Here is a 23,698-nt window from a genome sequence, read left to right as displayed (position 1 = left end):
GGCTTGGCTTTCCTTGACTTCGCTTGGCTTTTCTTGGCTTAGTATAGTTTGGCTTTCCTTGACTTGGCTTGGCTTTTCTTGGCTTGGCTTGGATTTCCTTGGCTTAGCATAGTTTGGCTTTTCTTGGTTTGGCTTGGCTTTCCTTGACTTGGCTTGGCTTTTCTTGGCTTGGCTTGGATTTCCTTGGCTTAGCATAGTTTGGCTTTCCTTGGTTTGGCTTGGCTTTCCTTTACTTGGCTTGGCTTTTCTTGGCTTGGCTTGGCTTGTCATAGCTTGGCTTGGCTTTCTTTGCCTTGGCTTTTCTTGGCTTGGTATGCCTTAGCTTTCCTTGGTTTGGCTTGGATTGGGTTTCCTTGGCTTGGCTTGGGTTGGGCTGACTTTCTTTGCCTCAGCTTGGCTTGGCATGGGTTGGCTTAGCTTGGCTTTCCTTGGCTTGGCATTCTTTGACTTTCCTAGGCTTTCTTTGGCTCGGGTTGGCTTGGCTTGGCTTCCATTGGCTTGGCTTGTCTTGGCTCAGCTTTTCTTGGCTTGGGTTTGCTTTCTTTGCTGGGCTTGGATTGGCTTTTCTTGGCTTGGCTTTTGTTGACTTGGTTTGGCTTTCCTTGGCTCGGCTTGGCTTGCTTGACTTTTCTTAACTAGGCTTTGCTTGGCTTGGCTTTCCTTGGCTTGGCTTGGCTTTCATTGACTTGGTTTGGCTAAGCTTAGATTTCCATGGCTTGGCTTCCCTTAGCTTGGCTTGGTTTTCCCTCTCTCGGCTGGGCTTGGATTTGCTTGGCTTTGCTTTCCTTGGCTTGGCATGACTTGGCTTGCCTTTCCTTGACTTGGCTTTCCATGGCTTGGCTTGGTTTGGCTTTCCTTGGTTTAACTTTCCATGGCTTACCTTGGTTTGGCTGGGCTTTTCTTGGCTTGGCTTGGCTTTCATTGGCTTTATTTAGCCTCTGCTTGATTTTCCTTGGCTTGGGATGGCTTTGCTTTCCTTAGGTTTTCCTTGGCTTACCTTGGCTTGGCTTTCATGGCTTGGCTTGGCTTTCCTTAGCTTGGCCTTCCTTGGCTTGGCTTGGCTTTCATTGGCTTGGCTTGGCTTTCTTGGCTTGGCTTGACTTGACTTGGCTTGGCTTTCCTTTGCTTGTCTTGGCTTTTCTTGCCTTTCTTTTGCTTGGCTTTATTTGGTTTGGCCTGGCTTGCCTTTCTTGAATTGGCTTGGCTTTCTTTGGCTTTGCTTGTCTTGGCTTTCCTTGACTTGGCTGTGCTTGGCTTTCCATGGTTTTGCATGGTTTGGCTTGGCTTTCCTTGACCTGGCTTTCCTTGGCTTTCCCTGGTTTGGCATGGCTTGGCTTTCATTGGCTTTACTTGTTCTTCCTTGGCTTGGGTTGGCTTTCCTTGGCTTTGCTTGGCTTGGCTTTGATTTCCTTGGCTTGTGTTGGTTTTCCTTGGCTTTGCTTGGATTAGCTTTGATTTCCTTGGCTTGGGCTGGTTTTCCTTGGGTTGGCTTGGCGTGGCTTAGCTTTGATTTCCTTGGCTTGGGTTGGTTTTCCTTTGCTTGGCTTTGCTTTGCTTGGCTTTGTTTGCTTGGTTTGGGTTGCTTTTCCTTGGCTTTGCCTGGCTTGGCTTGGCTTTCCTGGAATTTGCTTGACTTGGCTTTGATTTCATTAGCTTAGGTTGGTTTTCCTTGGTTTGGCCTGGCTTTGCTTGGCTTAGCTTTGATTTGCTTGGCTTGGGTTGGTTTTCCTTAGCTTGGTTTGGCTTTGCTTGGGTTGGCTTTGATTTGCTTGGGTTGGGTTGGTTTTCCTTGGCTTTGCTTGGATTGGCTTTGATTTCCTTGGCTTTGCTTGGATTGGCTTTGATTTGCTTGGCTTGGCTTGGCTTTGCTTAGCTTAGCTTTGATTTGCTTGGCTTGGGTTGGTTTTCCTTAGCTTGGCTTTGCTTTGCTTGGCTTTGATTTGCTTGGTTAGGGTTGGTTTTCCTTGGCTTTGCCTGGCTTGGTTTGGTTTTCCTGGAATTTACTTGACTTGGCTTTGATTTCCTTAGCTTGGGTTGGTTTTCCTTGGCTTTGCTTGGCTTTGCTTGGCTTAGCTTTGATTTGCTTGGCTTGGGTTAGTTTTCCTTAGCTTGGCTTTGCTTTGCTTTGCTTGGCTTTGATTTGCTTGGCTTTGATTTGGGTTGGTTTTCCTTGGCTTTGCCTGGCTTGGCTTGGCTTTCCTGGAATTTGCTTGACTTGGCTTTGATTTCCTTAGCTTGGGTTGGTTTTCCTTGGCTTGGCCTGGCTTTGCTTGGCTTAGCTTTGATTTGCTTGGCTTGGGTTGGTTTTCCTTAGCTTGGTTTGGCTTTGCTTGGGTTGGGTTGGTTTTCCTTCGCTTGGCTTTGCTTGGTTTAGGTTGGTTTTCCTTGGCTTTGCCTGGCTTGGCTTGGCTTTCCTTGAATAAGCTTGGCTTGGGTTGGCTTTCCTTGGTTTGGCCTGGCTTGGCTTGGTTTTCCTTGGCTTTGATTTCCTTGGCCTGGCTTGGCTTGGTTTTCCTTGGCTTTGCTTGGTTTGCTTTGATTTCCTTGGCTTGTGTTGGTTTTCCTTGGCTTGGCTTTCCTTGGTTTATCTTGGCTTGGCTTGCCTTTGCCTTCCTTGGCTTGACTTGCTTTGGCTTTGCTTTCCTTGGCTTGGCTTGGCTTGGCTTTGATTTCCTTGGCTTGGGTTGGTTTTCCTTGGCTTTCCTTGGCTTGGCTTTCCTTGGCTTGGCTTTGATTTGCTTGGGTTGGGTTGGTTTTCCTTGGCTTTGCTTTGCTTGGCTTGGCTTTGCTTGGCTTGCTTTGGCTTTGCTTTCCTTGGCTTGGCTTAGCTTGGCTTGGGTTGGATTTGATTTCCTTGGCTTGGGTTGGTTTTCCTTGGGTTTGTTTAGCTTGGCTTTCCTTGGTTTGTCTTGACTTGGCTTGGCTTTGTCTTCCTTGGCTTAACTTGGCTTGGCTTGCTTCGGCTTTGCTTTCCTTGGATTGGCTTAGCTTGGCTTGGCTTTGATTTCCTTGGTTTGGGTTGGTTTTCCTTGGCTTGGCTTAGCTTAGCTTGGCCTAGCTTGCTTTGCCTTGGCTTGGCTTGGCTTGGCTTTGCTTTGCTTTGCTTGGCTTGGCTTGGTTTCGATTTCAGTGACTTAGGTTGGTTTTCCTTTGCTTGGCCTGGCTTGGCTTTCCTTGCCTTTGGTTGGCTTGTCTTGACTTGGCTTGGCTTTCCTTGTCTTGGCTTTGTTTATCTTGGCTTGCCCTTCCTTGGCTTTGCTTGGCTTGGCTTTGCTTAGGTTCGCTTTCCTTACCATGGTTTGGGTTGGTTTTCCTTGGCTTGGCCTTCTTTGCCTTGGCTCTCCTTGCCTTGGCTTGGCTTGGCTAGACTTTGCCTTCCTTAGCTTGACTTGGCTTGGCTTTTGTTGGCTTGAATTGCCTTGGCTTGGCTTGCTTTGGTTTTGCTTTCCTTGGCTTGGCTTGTCTTGGCTTTGCTTTCCTTGGCTTGGCTTTGATTTCCTTGTCTTCACCTGGCTTGGCTTAGCTTGACTTAGCTTAGCTTGGCTTGGCTTGACTTTCCTTGCCTTGGCTTGGCTTGGCTTGTCTTGGTTTTCCTAGGCTTGGCCTGGCTTGGCTTGGCTGGGCTGGGCTTCGCTTTGCTCTGCTTAGCTTGGCTTGACTCTCCATGGCTTGGCTTGGCTTTTAGAGTTCTTGGCATATTTTCAATTCACATAGAAACTAGGGGAGTGGTTATTATACAGAGGGAATGTTTATTGCACCTATAATATGGACTGAGGAAGTGCAAATCATACGTTTAATAACGAATAGGAGGTTACGTTTATACGTATAATAATGACTGGGAACCGCCGGTGCACCTCCCATTACTTAAAGTTGTTAGCTGCATCCCTTAGGCCCCTAGCTGCAACTCCTTTCATTCCTTTTATTGTACTTCCATTCATGTTCGCTTTCGTCCATCTTTCTTTCCAACTCTCTAACAATTGTTTCCTACTGCAACTGCGAGCTTTTCATTCTGTTACACGTTTTAACCTTTCTACTCTCTGTTTCCCTTTCTGCACTGAATGACCTCATAGGCCCCAGCGCTTGGCCTTTGGCCTAAATTCTAGATTCTATTCAATTCGATAAGTAGCATAATTTATTATTCTACAGGTCAAATGATTCCCATGGTGTCGTCACTTGAAGGCGTGTCTGAATGCCATTACTGAAGATCCCCGTTATCTGTCAGCTGCCGTATCAGCGAATATAGCAGATAAGATAACATATCGAGCTACAACCGTCATTTCCTTCGTGGGTCGAAATGAAGAGGCGAATGCCACGCTAACGCGCATTTTCTCCAAATCGAGGAAATCGTTTTTTTTTTTTATCGTTACTCGGGTTTCAAATCGTTTTTTCCGTTTTGCTTGAATGTTTTTTGATCACTGTCGAGCTCCTATTCGTTCTGGAGAAGCAAAATCGTAAAACCCAGTAACTACTATACGAAATTTGTTACATTTTTACAATAGTTGACTATCCTTATGTTTTGAAACAGAAACCAAAAGCCTGCAGAAATTTGTATAATAAGGATGAAATTAATATATTACACACACACACACACACACACACACACACACACACATATATATATATATATATATATATATATATATATATATATATATATATATATATGTGTGTGTGTGTGTGTGTGTGTGTGTGTGTGTGTGTGTGTGTGTGTGTGTGTTAGTGTGTCAAAGATAAAATATAAAAAAATGAAGTCTTAATAGAATTCCAGACATATGAAACATTCATCTAGACTCGATGACAAGACAGACTCTCGAAAATGCTTCTTACAGTGACAGTTATGTGCATCAGTTAACACAGTGTCATTACTTGAATGCAGGTTCATATTTATTTAATAAATCACATCGAAGCACCCCCGCCTCCCTAACCTGGATAAATCGAACACGGATGTTAGACCTCCAGAATGGCTTGGTCGTTGCTGATAAAATTGATAAAGTCTGTACAGAGCAGTTCTGATAAGATAGGGACACTCGAGCATATTCAGTGGTTTGTGCGCTGTGTCCAAAGCGAGATCTATTGTGAAACCTCCTTTAATTCTCCCGTATTTTGTGCGAAGAGCAGAAATTTAACAAGCAAGTAAGTTAATCAAGGGATGTGTCTGAACGTCTAATGTGTAAAGGATTAGGATCTGTATCTAACAGAGGCAAGATTGTACTTTGTTTATCGTTTTTTCATGGTGCCCAAATCGTTTAGTATTGATAGCTGGAGGTGCCTGTCCTAATTCTTAACGGGCTGTGATATCTTCCATTCTCTTGGTACACGCTTAATAAGGAATTCTTGACAATTAAAATACTTATTAACGTTTGTATAACAACTGGTTCTTTGTGGTTGTAAATCTCAACGGGTTTTTAAAAAAAGTTTGATTTTGTTCCTGACTAGCTCAGCAAAAAAAAAAAAAAAAAAAAGAAGAAGAATGGTATACTAGGTTTGTTCTTTAATGTTTATGATACACGTTCCCGGTACCTATTGAAAATGGTGCGTATGTTCTGTAGGTTTAAGTAAGCAGTGAGTCATTGTGATTCTTATCTACGTACACTCATTCACCTCTAGACCAGGGAGTCAAACAGCGTTCATTATGTAAAACCGTTCAGACGTATTCATATTTTCATAGCAAATTAATAAACTTTGTAAAGACACAAAAATGCTTGTCCTGTCACTCACAGAACATACAGAATTAATAATGAAATTTATAAAACCACTAATTTTTATATACTTTCATCTGTGCTGGTATATAATTCATTCTATTTCAACCGGAAATTCATTTGTAGTAAGCTACGTTCTATAGTAACTCGCATTTCCATGGAATATTGAAACATGGCGTTTGTGCTGTTCTTAGTCTTGAAAGAAAAAAATTCATCTGTCTGTCTTTGGTTTTTTTCGTGGTGCTTTGTACACCTTCAGGAATTTGTACTTCTTCAGGAACTTATACTTCTTCAGGAATTTGTACTTCTTCAGGAATTTGTATATTGTACTCCTTCAGGAAATTGTATTTTGTACTCTCCCAGGAATTTTTACTTCCTCGTGAATTTGTATTTTTGTAATCCTTCGGGAATTTGCACTTCTTCAGGAATTTTGTACCCTACAGGTAATTGTACCTTTTTATAAATTTGCACTCCTTTAATAATTTGTACTCTTCCGGGAATTTTGATCCCTCGGGTATTTGTACTTCTTCAGGAATTTGTATTCCAGAAATCTATATTCTTTCAGGAATTTGTACTCAGGAATTTTGACTCCTTCAGGTATTTGTACTTCTTCAGGGTATTCATGACCCGTTGGATAGACATTTGGTACTAAACGAGAAATATTGAGCAAAATACAAGAGAAGACATTCCTATACTCCTTCAGGAATTATTATTTCTTCAGGAATTTGTAAAAATTTCGTGATTATTAACCTCCTTTCTCCTTGGAAAGTTTCGTCTTGGCCAACGCTCCCTAGGTTCATGTTGCTCAGAAAAGGTTGGGCTATGAATGGCCACACTAGCTGTAACATAAAGGGGAATTCATATCAAGTTTATAAGATTTTTTTTTTAACTGATTTTGCGTTATGCACAATTGCCTTATTTTTGTTTCTTATACTGTTGCTTTTATTCCTCCTTTTCGTAATTTTTACACTTATCGATTTTGTATTGATTTTATTTCTTTTAGGGTTTATTTATGTCTCGATTTTGATTGTTCATATTCATACTTTTCTGTAGGGGAAACTTCTTTGTTAGACAATCGAGTATAAATAAAAATGAAATATTAAGGTAATACTTGCTTGATTATTTTATATGAGAGAGAGAGAGAGAGAGAGAGAGAGAGAGAGAGAGAGAGAGAGAGAGAGAGAAAGTTAATTTTTAGCGGAAACCTGTGATCCAAATAAATAATAACAATCTACTTTATTTCCAGCCAGCGCGATGGGACGTTACGACTTCGAAGCCTCTGATGACGGCTACAGAAGGGTAAGACAAACTGAAAATATTATTCAGGGAGCCGTTGTGTGTGTGTGTGTGTGTGTGTGTTTGTATATGAATAATATATTGTGCGTATGTATGTTCTGTACATAAAATTTATCGTCACATCAATAAGAATATGTAAATAGTATCAAGATATTTTTACTGATGTTGAATCAGTGTTTATGACAGCCTATTACTGAATGTAGTTTGTGTTACATGTATAAGAAAGGCTTAAATGTAGCTAGTCCTAAAGATATTAATGTGATACGTATACACACATGTAAGCATAAATGACAGGAAATGGTAAACGCCACGAACACTAAAGGCGATTTTCAGATATCTTTGTCTTTTTCTCGTCAAACACGCTATGGTGCTATATTTCTTATTAGGTATAAGACATAATTTCATACCTTTTGACTGTATGAAGGAATCACTGCCTCTAAACTAAAACATTTCGTGCGTAGAATAAGGAACATAATCATTGTTTTTCTCTCTTATTACACCATTATCGTACAATGAGACTATGTCATTGTCAAAAGCTAGTTTAGATTTACTTCTCCTTCACTACCAACCTTCATTATCAACTCGATATACCTAAGTTTTCTGTGTAGTAATGACTCTCATGTTGCCCATCCCCACAGCGCAAAGTAGGCGAAGTGCCCCTCATGATCTTCATCTACCTCGGATCGTCGTTGCTGATCAGCGGGTTCATCATGACGGTGCTGGCATACGCCCCAACGGATTCCTACCTCATGGTCATGGTACAGAGCATGGGCGTCATGAATTTCCTAGGTCCCATCGTCTTGGTCATTGGAAGTGAGTAGTCTGTCTCTCCTGTTGGTCAGTTTGGTTTCTTTCAGACACGCAACTGGAAGAAGGAGTTTACGCGCGTGCGCGTGAGCAAAGAAAGTCCAAGAGGTGGGTGTCTCCTTAGACTTAGAGGGAAGATGAAACACAAACTATGAAATGATTTTCAACACCCAACAAACCCTCATTTTTCTCCACCCTCCGGCCTCATAGTAGGTCTAGGGGTGTTCCAACTCGGCCTATGTATAGGTCTTCCAACTCTCTTGGTGCCCTGTACAGCCCAACTGACCCAATCACATACCATGCTTCCCGGGGGTATTAGGAAGGACATGCCCAAGCCATCTCAATCTCCCATTCCCCGTTTGCTCATCTACATATGAAACTGCAATAATTTCCATTACTGAATTGTTTGTCACTATCCTCCTATCTGACCGCTAATGTTTTTCTTGAAATTTTAAAAAAGATTATTCCATGCGTAGTTTCATTATCAAAGAATGATTCATGTCCGAAATGGCATAGCAGATCGCACTAGGTTAATATGTAATCTCACTTCCGTATATATTTTTTACTCTTTTCGAAGAGAACCTGTTTTGGCTATCATTTTTAATAAATATTTGTAAGACTCAGCCTCAATAATCCTAGAATTATTTCATTTCTTTGTGCATACTGTCCTCATCACTTCTGTGTTTCCCAGACTAATTTTCAGTCTCTCTCTCTCTCTCTCTCTCTCTCTCTCTCTCTCTCTCTCTCTCTCTCTCTCATTTAACCCGAGAACAATTCAACAGGATTTCATACTTCGACAAAACCCGCTAGGAATTCTTTAGGAATCTTAGGAATTCCAGACAATACAGAATTCCTCACTTTGCATATTACTAGGCTAAATCATGTTCCTCGTCAGACGAGTGGGTTACGTGCTCGCCTACCGATTTGGTAGTCCGAGCTCCATTCCCTCCTCTGCCAACGCGGAATCGGAGCAATTTACTTCTGGTGATTAGGAATTAATTTCTCGATGTAATGTGCTTCGGATCCCACAATAAGCCGTGGGTTCCGTTGTTAAGTAACCAATTGGTTCCTAGCCATTAACTAAAAACATCTAATCCTTCGGGCCAGCCCTAGGAAGCGCCTCAGTGGCGTGTCGGTATGGTCCTGGCCTGCAACCTCGGTGGCCGCGAGTTCGATTCTCGGGCATTCCATTGAGGTGTGAGAGATGTGTATTTCTGGTGATAGAAGTTCACTCTCGACGTGGTTTGGGAGTCACGTAAAGCCGCTGGTCCCGTTGCTGAATAACCACTGGTTCCATGCAACATAAAAACACCATACAAACAAACAAACAACCAAACCGGCCCCAGGGGAGCTATTAATCAGCTCAGTGGTCTGGTTAGAGTAAGAATGGTGAAACGTCACATCGGTTCCGAATGAAAGTTAGTGAGAATAAATACCGGTGATATTCTTACAATATCTCTTGATTTATAACGAAATTCGTGCTCACAAGATCTTGGCCCATCACTTCCGAAAGGAGCTCTCAACTGGCACTTTTTGGGACGCATTGCCGCTCCCATCCGACTCCTAAGATTATTAATTAAAGCTTATGTGCCACTATCATCTGGCACTTATCAGCTTTAAAAAAGTCCTCATAAAGACTACAGCGTCCTCTTTCATCTATTAAGTCAATAAAAAAGAGAATATTTTTTCCATGAATCATGTTTGTATATAGAAATATGGAACAGGATAATTGTCATCTTACTCCTGTTTCTACTTGAAATAACAAGATATGATTAATATATTCCTTCCCTTAGCATCTACCTTTAGGACAAAAAGGAGTTTTTTCTTTAAAAAAAAAATTTATTTTTATTTTTATATGTTAGTTAATGAGTTAATTAATTTATATATTTGTTTATTTCTGTTTCTACTTTTTAATGAAATTATTTGTTTGTCTCTTTATTTATTTATGATTTACTTCTTCGGAGAGCATTAGCACTCCTATAGTTAATTCTCTGTATGGTCGTAGCAAGGAATTTAATTCCCACTTGATCCTTTGTTAGAATTTGCAAGTTTTATTCAGTATATTCCCCACGATAAAGAAGAGACGACGCTTTTAAAGTCGGTATTAGATGTCTCATTATCGTTTAGAGAGAGAGAGAGAGAGAGAGAGAGAGAGAGAGAGAGAGAGAGAGAGAGAGAGAGAGAGGTGAATATTAACGTTATGATGATGTTATAATCTTCCCTTTTCATATCCTGTTCCAGCCATTCAATTTCCGTCTAGAGAGAGAGAGAGAGAGAGAGAGAAAGAGAGAGAGAGAGAGATGCAAATCATCACGGTTCTATCATATAATCTTCCCTTTCATGCCCTATTCCAGCCATCATGTTGCTAGTGGGTCTTTTCTACTGTTTCTGCAAAAATGACGAGGACTATGACTAACACTACTGCAGAGCCATCAAGCGTCAAAGGACTGCATATTGACGAGCCAGCATCAAAGGCATCAAAGGCAGCCCCCAATGGAGTCGTCCTACGGAACTGGAATCGGCTGCACTACTTGGGGCTTACTTGTAATTCTGTGTAGAATGAAGTACCTTCCTTGACATACATATTTCTATCTTCGCATACATACTTTCTCTTTATACATTTGCATGTTCTTAGTGTTTACATCATGTTCATTCAAAAATGTTTTTACTAGTTTTCCAGTTTAATTTTCTGTGAAGAGAGGATGATTGAGACGGAGCACACCACATAATATTATGAAAGCTAATTCTAACTTTAATTAAACTTTACTAAGCAGTAACTTTCAATTTCTATATCTTATAACTATGGCTCGTAATGCTCTTTGGTGAAAAACATAGACTGAATATTCAAGTCATCACAAATAATAAGAAAAAGTTTTTTATTTTTTGTCAACAGTTAACCTTTCAGCTGAGCCTTGACAAACTTCAACGGCGCGAAACTACTTCGAATTTTCCTTTTGTTTGCTTTAAGACAACTCTCATGCGTATGTCCTAATCCTATGTGTCCCTTCTTTTGAATTAAAATGTCCCTTTTGAATTCAACATTTCTGTGGTAAAAAGAAGATAACGAACAAAATTTTTATCTCTAAACGTCACGAAATCTAACATCTTTTCAGACAGTCGAATATCAAGATTCATTCTTAAGGCTCAGAGAATAACTACTTGCATAATAGTTACTGAAATATTTCTTTAAATAAGAGTATTAGACTTCATTTTGGGACAATAATCAAATTCCTTTCAAAATTCCTTTTTTTTATACGCAGGATTGATTCTTCCGGATAAATATCCTAAAATGTTTGTGATTTCTACTCTCTTTTAAAAATATAAGGTTTTTGTTGACATTTTAATAACATGAAAAGAAGGATTGAGTTTCTCTGTCGAATAATCTGGTCTCCTTGTTATAGTAATAAGAATTTTTTCCTCAACTCTTCCAATTAGCTTTATTGTACTCTGAAGTATGTTTGTAAAATCCTCTTTTTGTCCAGATAACTCTAAGCAGACTTTAAATTAAGGTAATAATACGATAAGGGTATCATGTTCCTTGTTCTTATTTTTTTTTATTAAGTACCAAAATGGATTTCTATCCATGTCGTCTTAGGTTAGGAATCGTGTAGTGTCTATAGTATTTTTAATAAACTTGTCAATTTGTCAGTGGGCTTTATTTTGATTCATTGTCTAGTTATTTTTTTTAATTTTTTTTTTCAGGAAATGCGGCTTTTTTTTAGAAACCAAAACATCTGAAAGTATGTCTACAGATATACAGCACTGCTAAGAGTATATGTGTCAATAACATATGTGTGGGAGAGAGAGAGAGAGAGAGAGAGAGAGAGAGAGAGAGAGAGAGAGAGAGAATGCACTACTGAAGATGCTTGATTAATATTTTTAATCATCATTTAGCCTGAGGGATGTAGAAAGCTTGAGAAAATACATTTTTTTCAATAACCAGACCATCTGTAAAAAGTGTTTATAAGTGTATTACGTAGCAAAGAGTATATGTGTCAGAAGCATATGTTTATGAGAGAGAGAGAGAGAGAGAGAGAGAGTTGAGGGGGGGAGAGGGAAAGGGAACTTTTTTCCATGTATAATGTGAGAATGGCCCCTCATTATTCCAGCCATTCCTATTCAACTCTTGTTTATCATCAAATTCTTCAGAATCCTGAAATTTCAGAATGACAACCGAGCCATCTTTGTATCCAGACCTTTAAGTATTCCAGCATACAGTTAGATATTAAATGTAGAAGGAGAATAAATTACAGAATCTTGTCATTTCTTTTATTTCAAGAATTATCGTAATTTGCAATGCGCTTACATTTCTATGGGTGGAATTAAGACATTACCTTATTCAAAGGTATTGTGAGATGTTTTCAATATTTTGTGCTCTTTATTACAAAGATGTATTTCGGAAATTGAGTATAGGGAGAGGATAATGTAAATCTATTTAGATGCATATTTATACATATGCAATAAATATTTGTGTATATATATTATATATACGTATATATTTGTATATCTGTCTACATGTATATATATGGGTGTGTGTATGCATGTACTATGTATGTATGTATGTAGTGTTAGTATATAATATTATATTAATAATATTATATATATTATATCTATAATAATGAATTTTTATATATATTATTAGTATATGATATATATATATATGTATATACTATGGGGGGCAGAGATGAAAAAAACATAAACATAATATATTACTATTATATATAATATATATTAAAAAATTAGATATAGATATATCTATATATATATATATATATATAATTTCTATGATATATATGCATATATAAATACATATATATATACTATATATATATATATAAATAGAATATATATATATATATAATATATATATATATATATATTATTTCTATATATATATATATATATATATATATATATATATATACTCAATGTATGCTTTGGCACTCTTTATTCTACTGTTAGTAAATTAAGACTAGGATTACGTACAAAAAATAAAAATCCTTCCTAAAAACGTATTTATCTTACATGTTAGCAAATTTCCTACTGACCATAGGCGTAACTGCTGGCGAACACATGCCCCACCGGCGTTCTCCCCTCCCCACCCCCCTCCGCTATTTTGAGTCCATGAGGCTTGTAGTATAAGCCTAAGCTTAATTTTCATATTATTATTATTATTATTATTGTTATTATTATTATTATTATTATTATTATTATTATTATTATTATTAATGTAACTATATTAACTGTGAAAAATAAATCCCTTTTCTTTCTTTTATATAAAAACGCTATTCACAAATTGATAGGCGTAGATATTTTAAAACAACCTTAATATCTTTACTTATGACTTATAAAAAGAAGGGCTATTACAATCTGTGCATGCCCCATGTTCAGCTGTGCCCCACAGTTGCCCCCCATTAATAGACTCCCAGTTACGCCTATGCTACTGACATTCATAAGTGATTTACTGTAAATAACAAGAAACACTGACTTATACGAGTATAGTTTTAGATTAAGAATCAGTTTGGAATAGTTTGAAGGTAAAACTATGTAGTAGTCTCTCCACAGAATCTAAAGATATTTTCTCGTAGTTTATGGCGTAAGATCTTGGTAATATCTGCATTTAAAACTGATGAAAGTTATTTAATGGCTTTAGCTATGATATTAATACAAATTCAAATCTTTAACTTTAACCTTATTATTTTAATTTTCTATTTTCATTAAAACGATTTCACTCATTAATTGATATTATCATCTTGCTGACTCCAATTCTTGACTTATTCTTACAAGGCCGCTTTGGTCTGTTTTGTTTTAACCTTATTCCTTCAAACTATGCTCCCAAACCAGTTGTTTTTGATAGGAAGTCTGACGTCAAAAGTTTCCGCGACGTGTGACTTCTATATTGCACTAATATGCAACAGATATCGGCCACTTGATGCAAAAAAAAAAAAAAAAAAAAATCCCTTAAGACCTTGCCTTACGCTACAGTAGTAATCTGCAAATCTACTATGCTCCCACCTCCAATCCTGAGTAGCCGGCGTTGGAAATCACAGGTAAGCTCGACAGCTGAACGCGTAAATAATTCTCTCCTATCATTCTTTTCATTTTATTTTTGATCCCTCCGTTCCGTTCCCGTTAATCTTTGGTGTTGTGGTTTCTTCTCTTACAATAATGGGTCTGTAGACCCTTTAGTCGTTACAGAGACTGGGGAGTTCTGTTATTCTGCAAGTTTTAGGCAGAGTTGGGCAATTCTGTTGCCATCAAATTGGCCGCCTTTAATAAATTGATAAGTTGTATTAGGATAGATATATAGATAGTAACCACTATATATGTATAATACTGTATATATATGATCTGCATTCTTCAACAGAATAAAATTAACATCTAAGCGTTTGGAATAAAATCTACAGAGATACATTCGGTGCTTTCTATCTACACTACTGTCATATTGTCATAATCAGCTAATTATAAGATTAGCAACAGTGCTCCTACTAAGCCTGAGATACTTAAGGCAAGTAATGTTCATTATCTTAAATAATTTAATAAGATCGCATATGAGGATAAAAAAAGTAACAGATTTTGGTATAATCAAAAGACCAGAACTATAGTTTTTTTTCAGTAATGTGGTGTCTGAATTACATTCTCTATCATTTGTAAATGAAGATCATTTTGGAAATAACGGTAATGATTCACTTCCTAGTACTGTATTTAATACTGAGGTTTTTTATGCTTTCTTATGAAAACTTCATGAAGTGCTTAATACGAAATGCATAATAAAATCCATCGCAAGCTTACAGATACCGACGAATGTTGTTACCCAATACCCACGGCCACTTGGACATTTCGAACTGCTTATGTAGTCACGTGAGTGAGTTCCCTATCGAACTGTTTGTCCCAGACTCCCAGTTTATTATCGGCAAGGATGGCTAGAGTACTCGGAATGTCTTTTGTTATTGTCATGTGGAATTGTTGGTAATTGAACGATGCTGAAACCTGATTGGTTCTTGCTTAAGATTTCACGAATTACGTATTACCTTGGCATCCAGGTGTTTGTGGTCATGGTTCCCGTGGCGAAGACTTGTAACCTCTGCCCAGTCTCTTGGAATTTTCAGTGGGGAAAAAGACAAGAGTGAAATACCAGGATGTACTCAAGATCCTCATGCCTACCTCTGCAATTTCCGATTCTGAGGAAGGTAAAGTTTATAAAATGTTTGGTAACTTACTTTCGACCTGGAGTTAAAAATGTTTGTAACATTCATTTAAGTAGAAAATTAGCAGACCTGGTTATGGAGAGACTGGACAACTCTTATTTACTACAGTTACGAGGGACCCTCAGTGAGAAAGCTGGGTTTTTTAGTTTGTGAAAATACATAGGAGCGAAATAGAAGGATATATCCAAATCTCCTCATAATAGCCTACATCTGCAATTTACGATTCGGATCAAGGTAACGTTTATTGAAGCGTTTCAGAGTGATAAAACGCACTAGGGCAGTAAGTTACCTAGGTTAGGTGGTGGGGAGTTCCATGGAATTATGGGGAGGGGCTGGGGCCACTAGTACACTTGTCTCAGTTAGGTTAGGTTAGTTGGGAGAGTCCAGGGTACCAAAACCCTCACCCAAGGAAGGATCTAGAACCCTAGGTTAGGTTAGGTTTGGTTAGGTTAGAATGCAACCCTGTCTAATATACAGTACCCTAGGTTATGTTTATGTTAGATTAGGTTAGGTGTGATTAAGTTAGGTCACAACCCAGTTTATTTTAATTTATTATGCCCTATGTTATGTTCACTTGTCCCCCCGCCCAGGTAAGGACACTGCGTCCTATTTCACTCGTTTGTTTTTCCTCCCACTCAAAACCCTCCTTTTCCAACTGTCTTCTTTATCCCCACCACTAACTTTTATGCCATTTTTCTCGTTCTTAAACACCAAAGCATTACCTCCCTTAGTATCCTAGCAAATACTTTCTCTAGGCCTTTTACCTTCTAGGCCTTTTACCTTCCAGCCTCTTTTCCCGTAACTGTCTTATAAAAAGACAGGAACAGCTGCACCTTTCGTTCTAATGAAACCATACTGTTGTTCACCAGTCTTCACAGTTAACTGTAACATCTCATAAATTGTCTATCTAATTTTTTTTTTAAATATTTCCTTTAGTTTGATTCCTCTGTAATTACTTGACCACGTAATATCTCCCTTATGTTTAAACACATTTACTATTAGACTTTCTAGCACAATCATTTGGCATAATTTCCTTCTCCCAGATCGTCTTAAAAGTCCAGTATCCGTTCTTCCCCTTCCATGCCAAGTAGCCATCTTATTCACCGCCCATAAATCCCCGTTTTCATTTTCTATGTTTAAAAGATGCCTATGATAAGCTAACAACCTTCGTTTTATGCCATCATTCTGATGCAAGATATTTCTTTCTCTGTAACTGATGACACCTGACTGACCTAGATCTTGCCTTTCTTTTTTTTTCTTTTTTTCCGAGTTTGACATTTTGTAAATATCTTTTCACCAGCCTTTGTACCAGTCCTTCTGTACCAATTCCAATAGCTATACCCAGTATCCTCATAGTTAGGTACTCTTTCCACTTCTCTATATCTTTCCTCTTCTCTTGAAAGCACTAAACTTCCCCCTAACTGAATCTTGTATCTCTCTATAACACTACCCAATTTTATAAAGTTTTGTCACTCGGTAACCACTTGTTGGCCCAACTGTTTCATCTGTACCTTTCACACATATTTTCATATCATTCAAAATATTTTCTACCCTACCAACTCCCTCGCTTTAATTTATAACTGATTGGTGTCTTCCTCTTACATACCTCTTATATTGCTCACACAATTCTCCACTAAAACCCCATATTTTAATTATTCATCTTACCGACCTCTTCTCGTTTTTTTCTTCCACTATTCATTTTGCCCACCTTGCTGTCTATTACTAGCAAAATATTTTGCTACACAGTAAATTACCTTACAGTTTACAACACTGCTTCCCTATTTCCTCCTAACTGCTTTCTCACTTTGGTCTCCCATACTTGTAAGATATAATAGGGCTAGGGGCCCGGCCTCTGGTTTCCATTATCTATATTTTGAATATACATTTGCTAGTGAAATAAAAGTTTTATTTTCAAATCGAAATGCCATTGTAAAAACATAAACATTTACCGAATATCGTAAAAATACTAAGTGGAAACGTGTCGAGTATAGAAAATTCTACAGAAAAACTATGTGACCAGAATTTGTAGACAACTGATCGGTGTTAGAATTTATATCTTCCCCCAAAGAAAGTTGGTTTTTCGTGAGTTCGACAAAGAACACGAGGCGAGTCAATTTAGGTTAGTCCATCCTATATTCTATTAGCTTATTAATTTTCAATAACTGAAAAGGAATAGATTTAAAGAAGATGTAAATAGGGGATACTATGGTAACTTATTTTTACGCACGACTTTCAGTTAAATGCATTTCTCACCATCATTATAGTACTTGTATTCATATTCGCTTCGTATATATATTACCTATTTTATAAGCGTAATTTTTACACGTAAATAAATATTCATATATTAACAATGGTTAGTTGGAGCTCACGTGGGAGAGAGAAAGTTAACGGGAATTTTAGGTGAACCAGATTACTTATCCCTAGGTAGAAGAGAATGATATAATAATAATAAAGGAGTATTTTGGGACTGAATAGTATACACATATGAGCGTTACAGATCATAATATGAGATAAGTCCAGACTAAGAGAGACTTACTTATAGAAAACGAGAATTGGCAGTGTATTCAGGGTTTCGGTAAACACACGCACACGCACACACCCCACAGACGCCAAACGCAGCGTTGAATGCTTTAGTGGTTTCTGCAAAAGCATCGGTAAAAGAATTAATGGAATTAACAAATATTTGTTCAAGGCATTAATATGAAAGTCTAGGAAGGTAATGCGACTTCACAAAAAAGAGAAAGAAGAAAATTAAAGCTGCCGTTATTTTTATCTAACGGTGCACTGCAATACATCCTGGGTTTTAGGCTCCTTTTCCAGCACTTTTGCAAGACGTTGACGTACTTTCAGTAAATGTTTGAATATAATTATCAAAACTATTTCAATTTGTCGTCTTCTGAAGAGTTTTACAGCTGAGGGAAAGCTTTAGTAAAATTATGAATGCCAGAAGCTGACCGATTTGTAGTACGTGTAGGTCTAGGTCTATGTCAAGTATGAACTACCTCTGCCTACAGCTTTTAAGACGTGTATAGGGTAATAACACCGATGTTTAATTGTTATAAATATCCATTTGGGCTGGGCTGGAAATTATTAAGTTTCAATGTGCATAAATGACAAACTTTGTTGTTACAGTACATATGACAGTTTGATTATAAGAGTAATTTAAGATTACGGTGATGTAAATTAAATAAATATAGTGTTATATTAAAATTAGACTTCCTTTAGTGGTAAAACCTTTATAGAACACCCTTTATCGAAACAGTTATGACAATTATATTTAAAACTTCTTGTTTAATTATCCGATATTCAGCGAACATTCATAACGAACAAGCCTGCACGTCCAGCTTCTCGCCTGCATCTTTCCAAATTCTCAAGCATATCTGCTTTCCCCCTTCCCACTCACCCCGTTGTTTCGGTTTCCTCACACATTTATCATCTGGAGCAGTTCATCTGCATATCATCAATACACATGACCTATCTACCGGACTCCACCGGACTACGTATGTATGCAAATGAAGTTTGCCGAGAGCGAATATTGGATGTGAGCAAATACCCGCATATCAATGCTGGTACTGCTTGTTACGTGTAAGGTTTTAGTACACACATACGAGGGGAAAAGTGTATGTGCCAAAGTTGTGAGACGTTCTAATTATTCAGGCGAATATTCAATTAGCCTTTTTATCCACTCTTTCTCTCTTTTGCAAGTAACGCCATTTCTTTCATAAGAATATTAATTCGCGAATCTCATTACTGAACTGAAAGCCTTTGGGAGTGAATCCTTTAAGATCATAGAGAAGTAATTCAGAATGTTGTAGCCGATACGCACCTAATAAATTAAGTTATCTTTCACAAACCATTTATACTGTAGCACAGAAAATACAAGTAGGAATCTTGAATATAAAATACTCTTCTTGACTTGTATTAATAGCTTAAGCATAGTGTATTATAAATATGAACTATTCTACGGTGATTTTAAAGTCGGATTATAAAAAGAAGACTTATTGTGATATTTAGTGTCTTGACTTTAAGCTTGACTAAAGCTCCGTCTAAGTCTGGTCTTCTTGTGGAGATTTTTTTTTTTTTTCCCCAGAGACAGAAAACCTATAACCAACCGTCTTAGTGACTAATCTGATCATTTGGGTTATTTCATTAATTTGACCGTTTTGGAGCATTACTCATTCTTTTATCCACGGATTGAATCGCCTCCAGGCACTTCCACTAAACGTTTGAAGTAAATCTTTACGCACTTCTAAGCATTCCAATTTCAGCATGACGATCACTCTTACCCAAGCTTAAATTCAAAGCACTTTTAAAGCGGGCTGACATGTGTATCATGGACGGAATTGTTCTATGTAATAGAATTTGATACGCCTAGGATGAAAACTTTTTTTTTTCTTTTTTTACTTTTTTCCTAGTTGAGCATCTGCTTGCGAGTATTGTTAGCTCGATATCGAGCGGTAATGAATGAGATAATAAAGCTGTATGTAGGTTCGAGGATGGTACTACGGATCACAAACCAGCTCTTCACTGAGACGTGCACTGGAGATGTAAAACCGTTTATGCTGAGGCTGTTTGTGAATCTTTCGCTAATCCTCGAACTTTTGGTTTTGTTAGGATCATCAAGTGCGCTGTTCGTGTCAACTACTTGTGTATCATATCGTTAAAGGGAATTATATATATATATATATATATATATATATATATATATATATATATATATATATATATATATATTATGACTAACTATGGTCATGGCAGTTTTTTGCCACTGTGCCAGGAAACTCAGTGAAGTTAGGCCTATAGTTCTTGACACCAACGATATTATTTTCCTGATGTCTGTGACCTTCCTCTAGTTGAAATGAGTTTGTCCTGGAGGCAAAAGTTCACTTCATAAAAAGTTATTTTACTCAAGTACAAACTTCGGATTCACTGTTTGACAGATTCATCATCGGAGTTAGTAGTGACAGAATAATGTCGAAGTACTAGTAGTAGTAGTAACAGTAGTAGCAGTTGCAACAGTAGTCAAGATCTCAAAAATAGCGCAAAGAAGAAGAAAGATAAGCAAGGCAGACGTACGTGTATTGCCTTGGCGAGAAGAGATTAGAAACGATATTCCTCGGAAAATATTCCTGATTTTTCTTATTTTTTCTGTCCTTTTTTGCAGCGGCTTCGCTTTGCTGTCTACTGCTCCAGGGCACTCTTGACGGGTATCCTAATGCCCTTTTTATTCGATGGTGGAGCACCTGAGACCCAAAACGTTGGCATCGCTCCTTTGCCCTGTGTAGAAGTAAAAGAGGAATTAAACATGGAAGCCTTTGACGGTTGTGGGACATTAAGCCTGGCAACATAAGGACTCCATTTGAGTAAGTACGGGAGTTCATATTTATTTGTTTATAAGTTTATGTAACATGTGGGTTCGTGTTTTTATATCCATAGTTTACTTTACTGTTCATGATTTTATATACGTATATATGTTATATACATTATATCTGTATCTATCTATCTATATATATATATATATATATATATATATAATATATATATATATCATATCTACTATATTTACTGAAGTTAATAGCAGGCCTGAACTTAATTTTCTCAACTTCATATTTTTTTAGTTAGGTCAAATAGCTTCTTGTCTGACATACGTTCTATACCCTGTTTCATACAATCCAGATAATTAACGTTACTGTCTTCACTTTGATTACCCGGAATAATCACGATTAGCTATTAATGGCAAATGTCCAATTAAGTACAGTTAAGACTGATCTCCAGGTCACTGAGACTGAGTGTAATTTCAGTGTTATGCAACGGCAATGGATTTGCGTTATGTATTTAATATACTATATATATATTATATATATATATATATACATATATATATTATTATATATTATATATATATAATATATATTTATATAAGCTATTCCCATCTCCAATCTAGGGCTACGGACAAAGATGCTTTTCATCTTCTTGCACCCATCCCACATTATTGCATAACATCAATTCTAATTCATGTGTCATAAGGTATAATTAATGACGCATCCCCCTCAGCTAGTAACTAAATCTCTTGTATTTCTTCGAAGCCACTATTATGTATATTTGTATATGTGCATAATTGCAATTGTTTAATTGCCAATCCCTATCTGTTAAATACGTAGAAATCAGTCGATGGAAATTCTTTCACCAGTGATGCATAAGTAATTTAATGCCCGTTGTGTATTAGGAGAAAGCTATACAGTCCAGTGAATGCCAGGAAAAATAGCTGTGTAGATCACCTTGTGATTCCTACAGCACTGGGAAAATATTGCGCGAGAAAATATTGAGCGGGAAAATATTGGGCTGGAGAGATTGCGCGGGAGAAGACTGCACGTCGGGAAGATTGCGCGGTAAAAACGCGAGTCTAGAGAAAGCACTTTATCCGATTACGTATTATTCAGAGAATCTCTTTCGTTCTTGGCAATCTCTCTTTATGCACATTACTTTGATTGCGTGGACATCATTTTATTCATGCTCTCTCGGTATTGTCCGATACGAGTTGCTTATTATTCGTGACCTTTCCTGCAATCTTGTGACCCGAACTGTTTTCGAAGTGTCTCTAAGGTACAATTTCGTTACGTACGGATTTACGTGTTTTGTTCTTTATTTTATTTATTTATTTATTTTCATATTTATTTTGTTCTCATCTGTTAAAACAACGAAAAAAAAAATTTTTTTTTTTACGAACCTTGACTTCTTGGTAACCCCTGAACTCGAAGGAGTAGCCGCCGATGTTTTCCAGAATCTCCTTCGTCGTTTGAGAAATGTGGACTTTCATTGCTGTTGGAAAAAGAACCAAGTTGGCATAAGAGAAAAAAAATGCCCCTGTGAAAAACATACAGAAAAAATAAAAAATTACAAACACTTGGGAAGGACGAGTTCAAAGATGGATGATAGCAGAGAAAAAGATCCAGACTAATGGAATACCAGAGGAGAGAGAAGAGAGAGAGAGAGAAGAGAGAGAAGAGAGAGAGAGAGAGAGAGAGAAGAAAATGATGGATGAAAGCAGGAGCAGATCGAGACTTGGGGTAAATCATTAATGAAGAGACGTATAAAAGAAGTGAGTAAGAACAGAGGAAGAAGGAGAAACGTAGTGAATGCCGGTTAAACAAAAGGTTGAAAACATCTGACGCATATGGTTAAACCAACTTCCCGCAATCCATTGTTTCAAACCAATTTAATTAAACGAGAACTCAGTTTAAAGGCAAGGAATCATTTTTATTCAGCACATCATAACCGAATTATGTCTAGAGGATTTGCTGCTGCTAAAAAAAAAAGAAAAAAAAAATAATCAGAGATAGAGAGAGAGAGAATTGTCAATATTTACCTTCGCCAGTGCTCTCCATTCTGCTCGCAACATTCACGGTATCTCCAAAAAGGCAATAACGTGGCATTTTTGTTCCTACGACACCTGAAACAATAAAACAAAAGTATTAGCTTTTTATCTATTCAATAACGCGTGGGCGGATGTAAGTATAGCGTGTCTTATAATCCCGATAATAATAGTGAAGTGTCAAGCTGAAACGATGGAAATTGAAAATATCACAATGTTCAGTGGAGAGATTCATTTAACTCTTTTTCAGTTTTCTTTGCCTAAAGTTCAATGAATCTCCCCCATCCTTTTTTGAAGTATTCTTTGCTTAAAGTTAGTTTAGTCATATTGTCTATACTGTTTCTTTGATCGTTTTTCCATTCAATGAAATACTGTTATTTTTTTAAAGCTTTTGATTGACTCTGTCATCCTTTTCTTTCTTTCCCAAATTAATCGTTTCCTTTATACACACGCGCACACATATATATGTGCATGTGTGTATGTATATTATATATATATATATATATATATATATATTTATATTATATATATATATATGTATATAATATATATATATATTATATATATATATATATTATATATATATCATTAGTCAAGGCCTCGTACATGCAGATACAAACACTTCTTTGGCGAAGTGTGCTTTCTTTGATATTTAAATATTTACCTCCTTTTCATGAAGTAAATGTATAGGATTTAAAGTTCATCTACCATTACAAAGCAATGATAAACTCTGTAGATATACAATGAAAAGTCGTACAAAACTAAGATAAACTATTATAATTCTGTAGCTATACAAATAAAAATGCTTATATTCACAAGAAGCTACCGAGCGCGCAAGACTATTGGCACTGCCTATTGTCGACGAAACAGGAGAGATGATCTGAATAGCAAAACAAATTTCCGCCCGAGTGAACAGACCCAACATCTCGTCATCAGCAATAATATGATCCGCGCGGAGAGAGAGAGAGAGAGAGAGAGAGAGAGAGAGAGAGAGAGAGAGAGCAGGCTCTTCTTTGAGAGACATCTCTTCTAGCAAGAGTGCTCGAGATTCCTTACCAGCGACGCACGGGCCGGAATTGATCCCCGCTCGAATTTGGAGAGATCGATCCGGTCTGTGTGGAATTCTATATTCCTCGGCGCCCTCAATCAAGTCCAGTGCCATATTCACCAGTTCGGACGCGTGCCTGTGACCTGGGAACGAGCGGAGAAGAAAATTGAAATATTTGTGTCGTTTTCGACGATTTTTTTATTTTCTTTTTGCCCCTCGCGGACTGCTGTGAATGAGCAGAAGTTAAATTAAATTAAGAGACGAAATT

At 37.4% G+C, this 23,698-nt stretch overlaps 2 protein-coding genes and 1 long non-coding RNA gene across 4 annotated transcripts in view; 1 reads left to right on the top strand and 2 right to left on the bottom strand.

Annotated features, from left to right (window-relative positions):
* Positions 1-2,069: 2,069 nt before the first annotated feature.
* Positions 2,070-3,697, bottom strand: LOC135208319 (ribosome-binding protein 1-like). The gene is made up of 2 exons (XM_064240422.1): positions 3,564-3,697; positions 2,070-2,898 (listed from the first exon to the last, which is right to left on the bottom strand). Exons 1-2 carry the CDS (start codon positions 3,695-3,697, stop codon positions 2,070-2,072), a joined length of 963 nt encoding a protein of 320 aa, XP_064096492.1.
* A 10,529-nt stretch (positions 3,698-14,226) lies between these two features.
* LOC135208660 (uncharacterized) overlaps positions 14,227-23,698 on the top strand; it is a 93,458-nt gene continuing 83,986 nt past the window's right edge. For both annotated transcript variants that reach the window (XR_010313196.1, XR_010313195.1), the window contains exons 1-2: positions 14,227-14,992; positions 20,175-20,373. This is a non-coding gene — a long non-coding RNA (uncharacterized LOC135208660). The remainder of the gene's footprint in view (positions 14,993-20,174; positions 20,374-23,698) is intronic.
* Positions 19,696-23,698, bottom strand: part of LOC135208659 (adenylate cyclase, germination specific-like) — a 67,060-nt gene continuing 63,057 nt past the window's right edge. Inside the window, exons 14-17 of the mRNA XM_064241078.1 lie at positions 23,439-23,573; positions 22,377-22,460; positions 21,738-21,829; positions 19,696-20,287 (exon numbers count right to left, since the gene is read on the bottom strand). Of these exons, the coding sequence (XP_064097148.1) occupies positions 20,192-20,287; positions 21,738-21,829; positions 22,377-22,460; positions 23,439-23,573 (407 nt within the window). The 3' untranslated portion in view covers positions 19,696-20,191. The remainder of the gene's footprint in view (positions 20,288-21,737; positions 21,830-22,376; positions 22,461-23,438; positions 23,574-23,698) is intronic.

The sequence above is a fragment of the Macrobrachium nipponense genome, chromosome 35 (assembly GCF_015104395.2).
Source record: "Macrobrachium nipponense isolate FS-2020 chromosome 35, ASM1510439v2, whole genome shotgun sequence".
Classification (NCBI taxonomy): domain Eukaryota; kingdom Metazoa; phylum Arthropoda; class Malacostraca; order Decapoda; family Palaemonidae; genus Macrobrachium; species Macrobrachium nipponense.
Note: the sequence above shows the minus strand (reverse complement) of the source record. Positions and strands in the feature narration are given on the sequence as shown.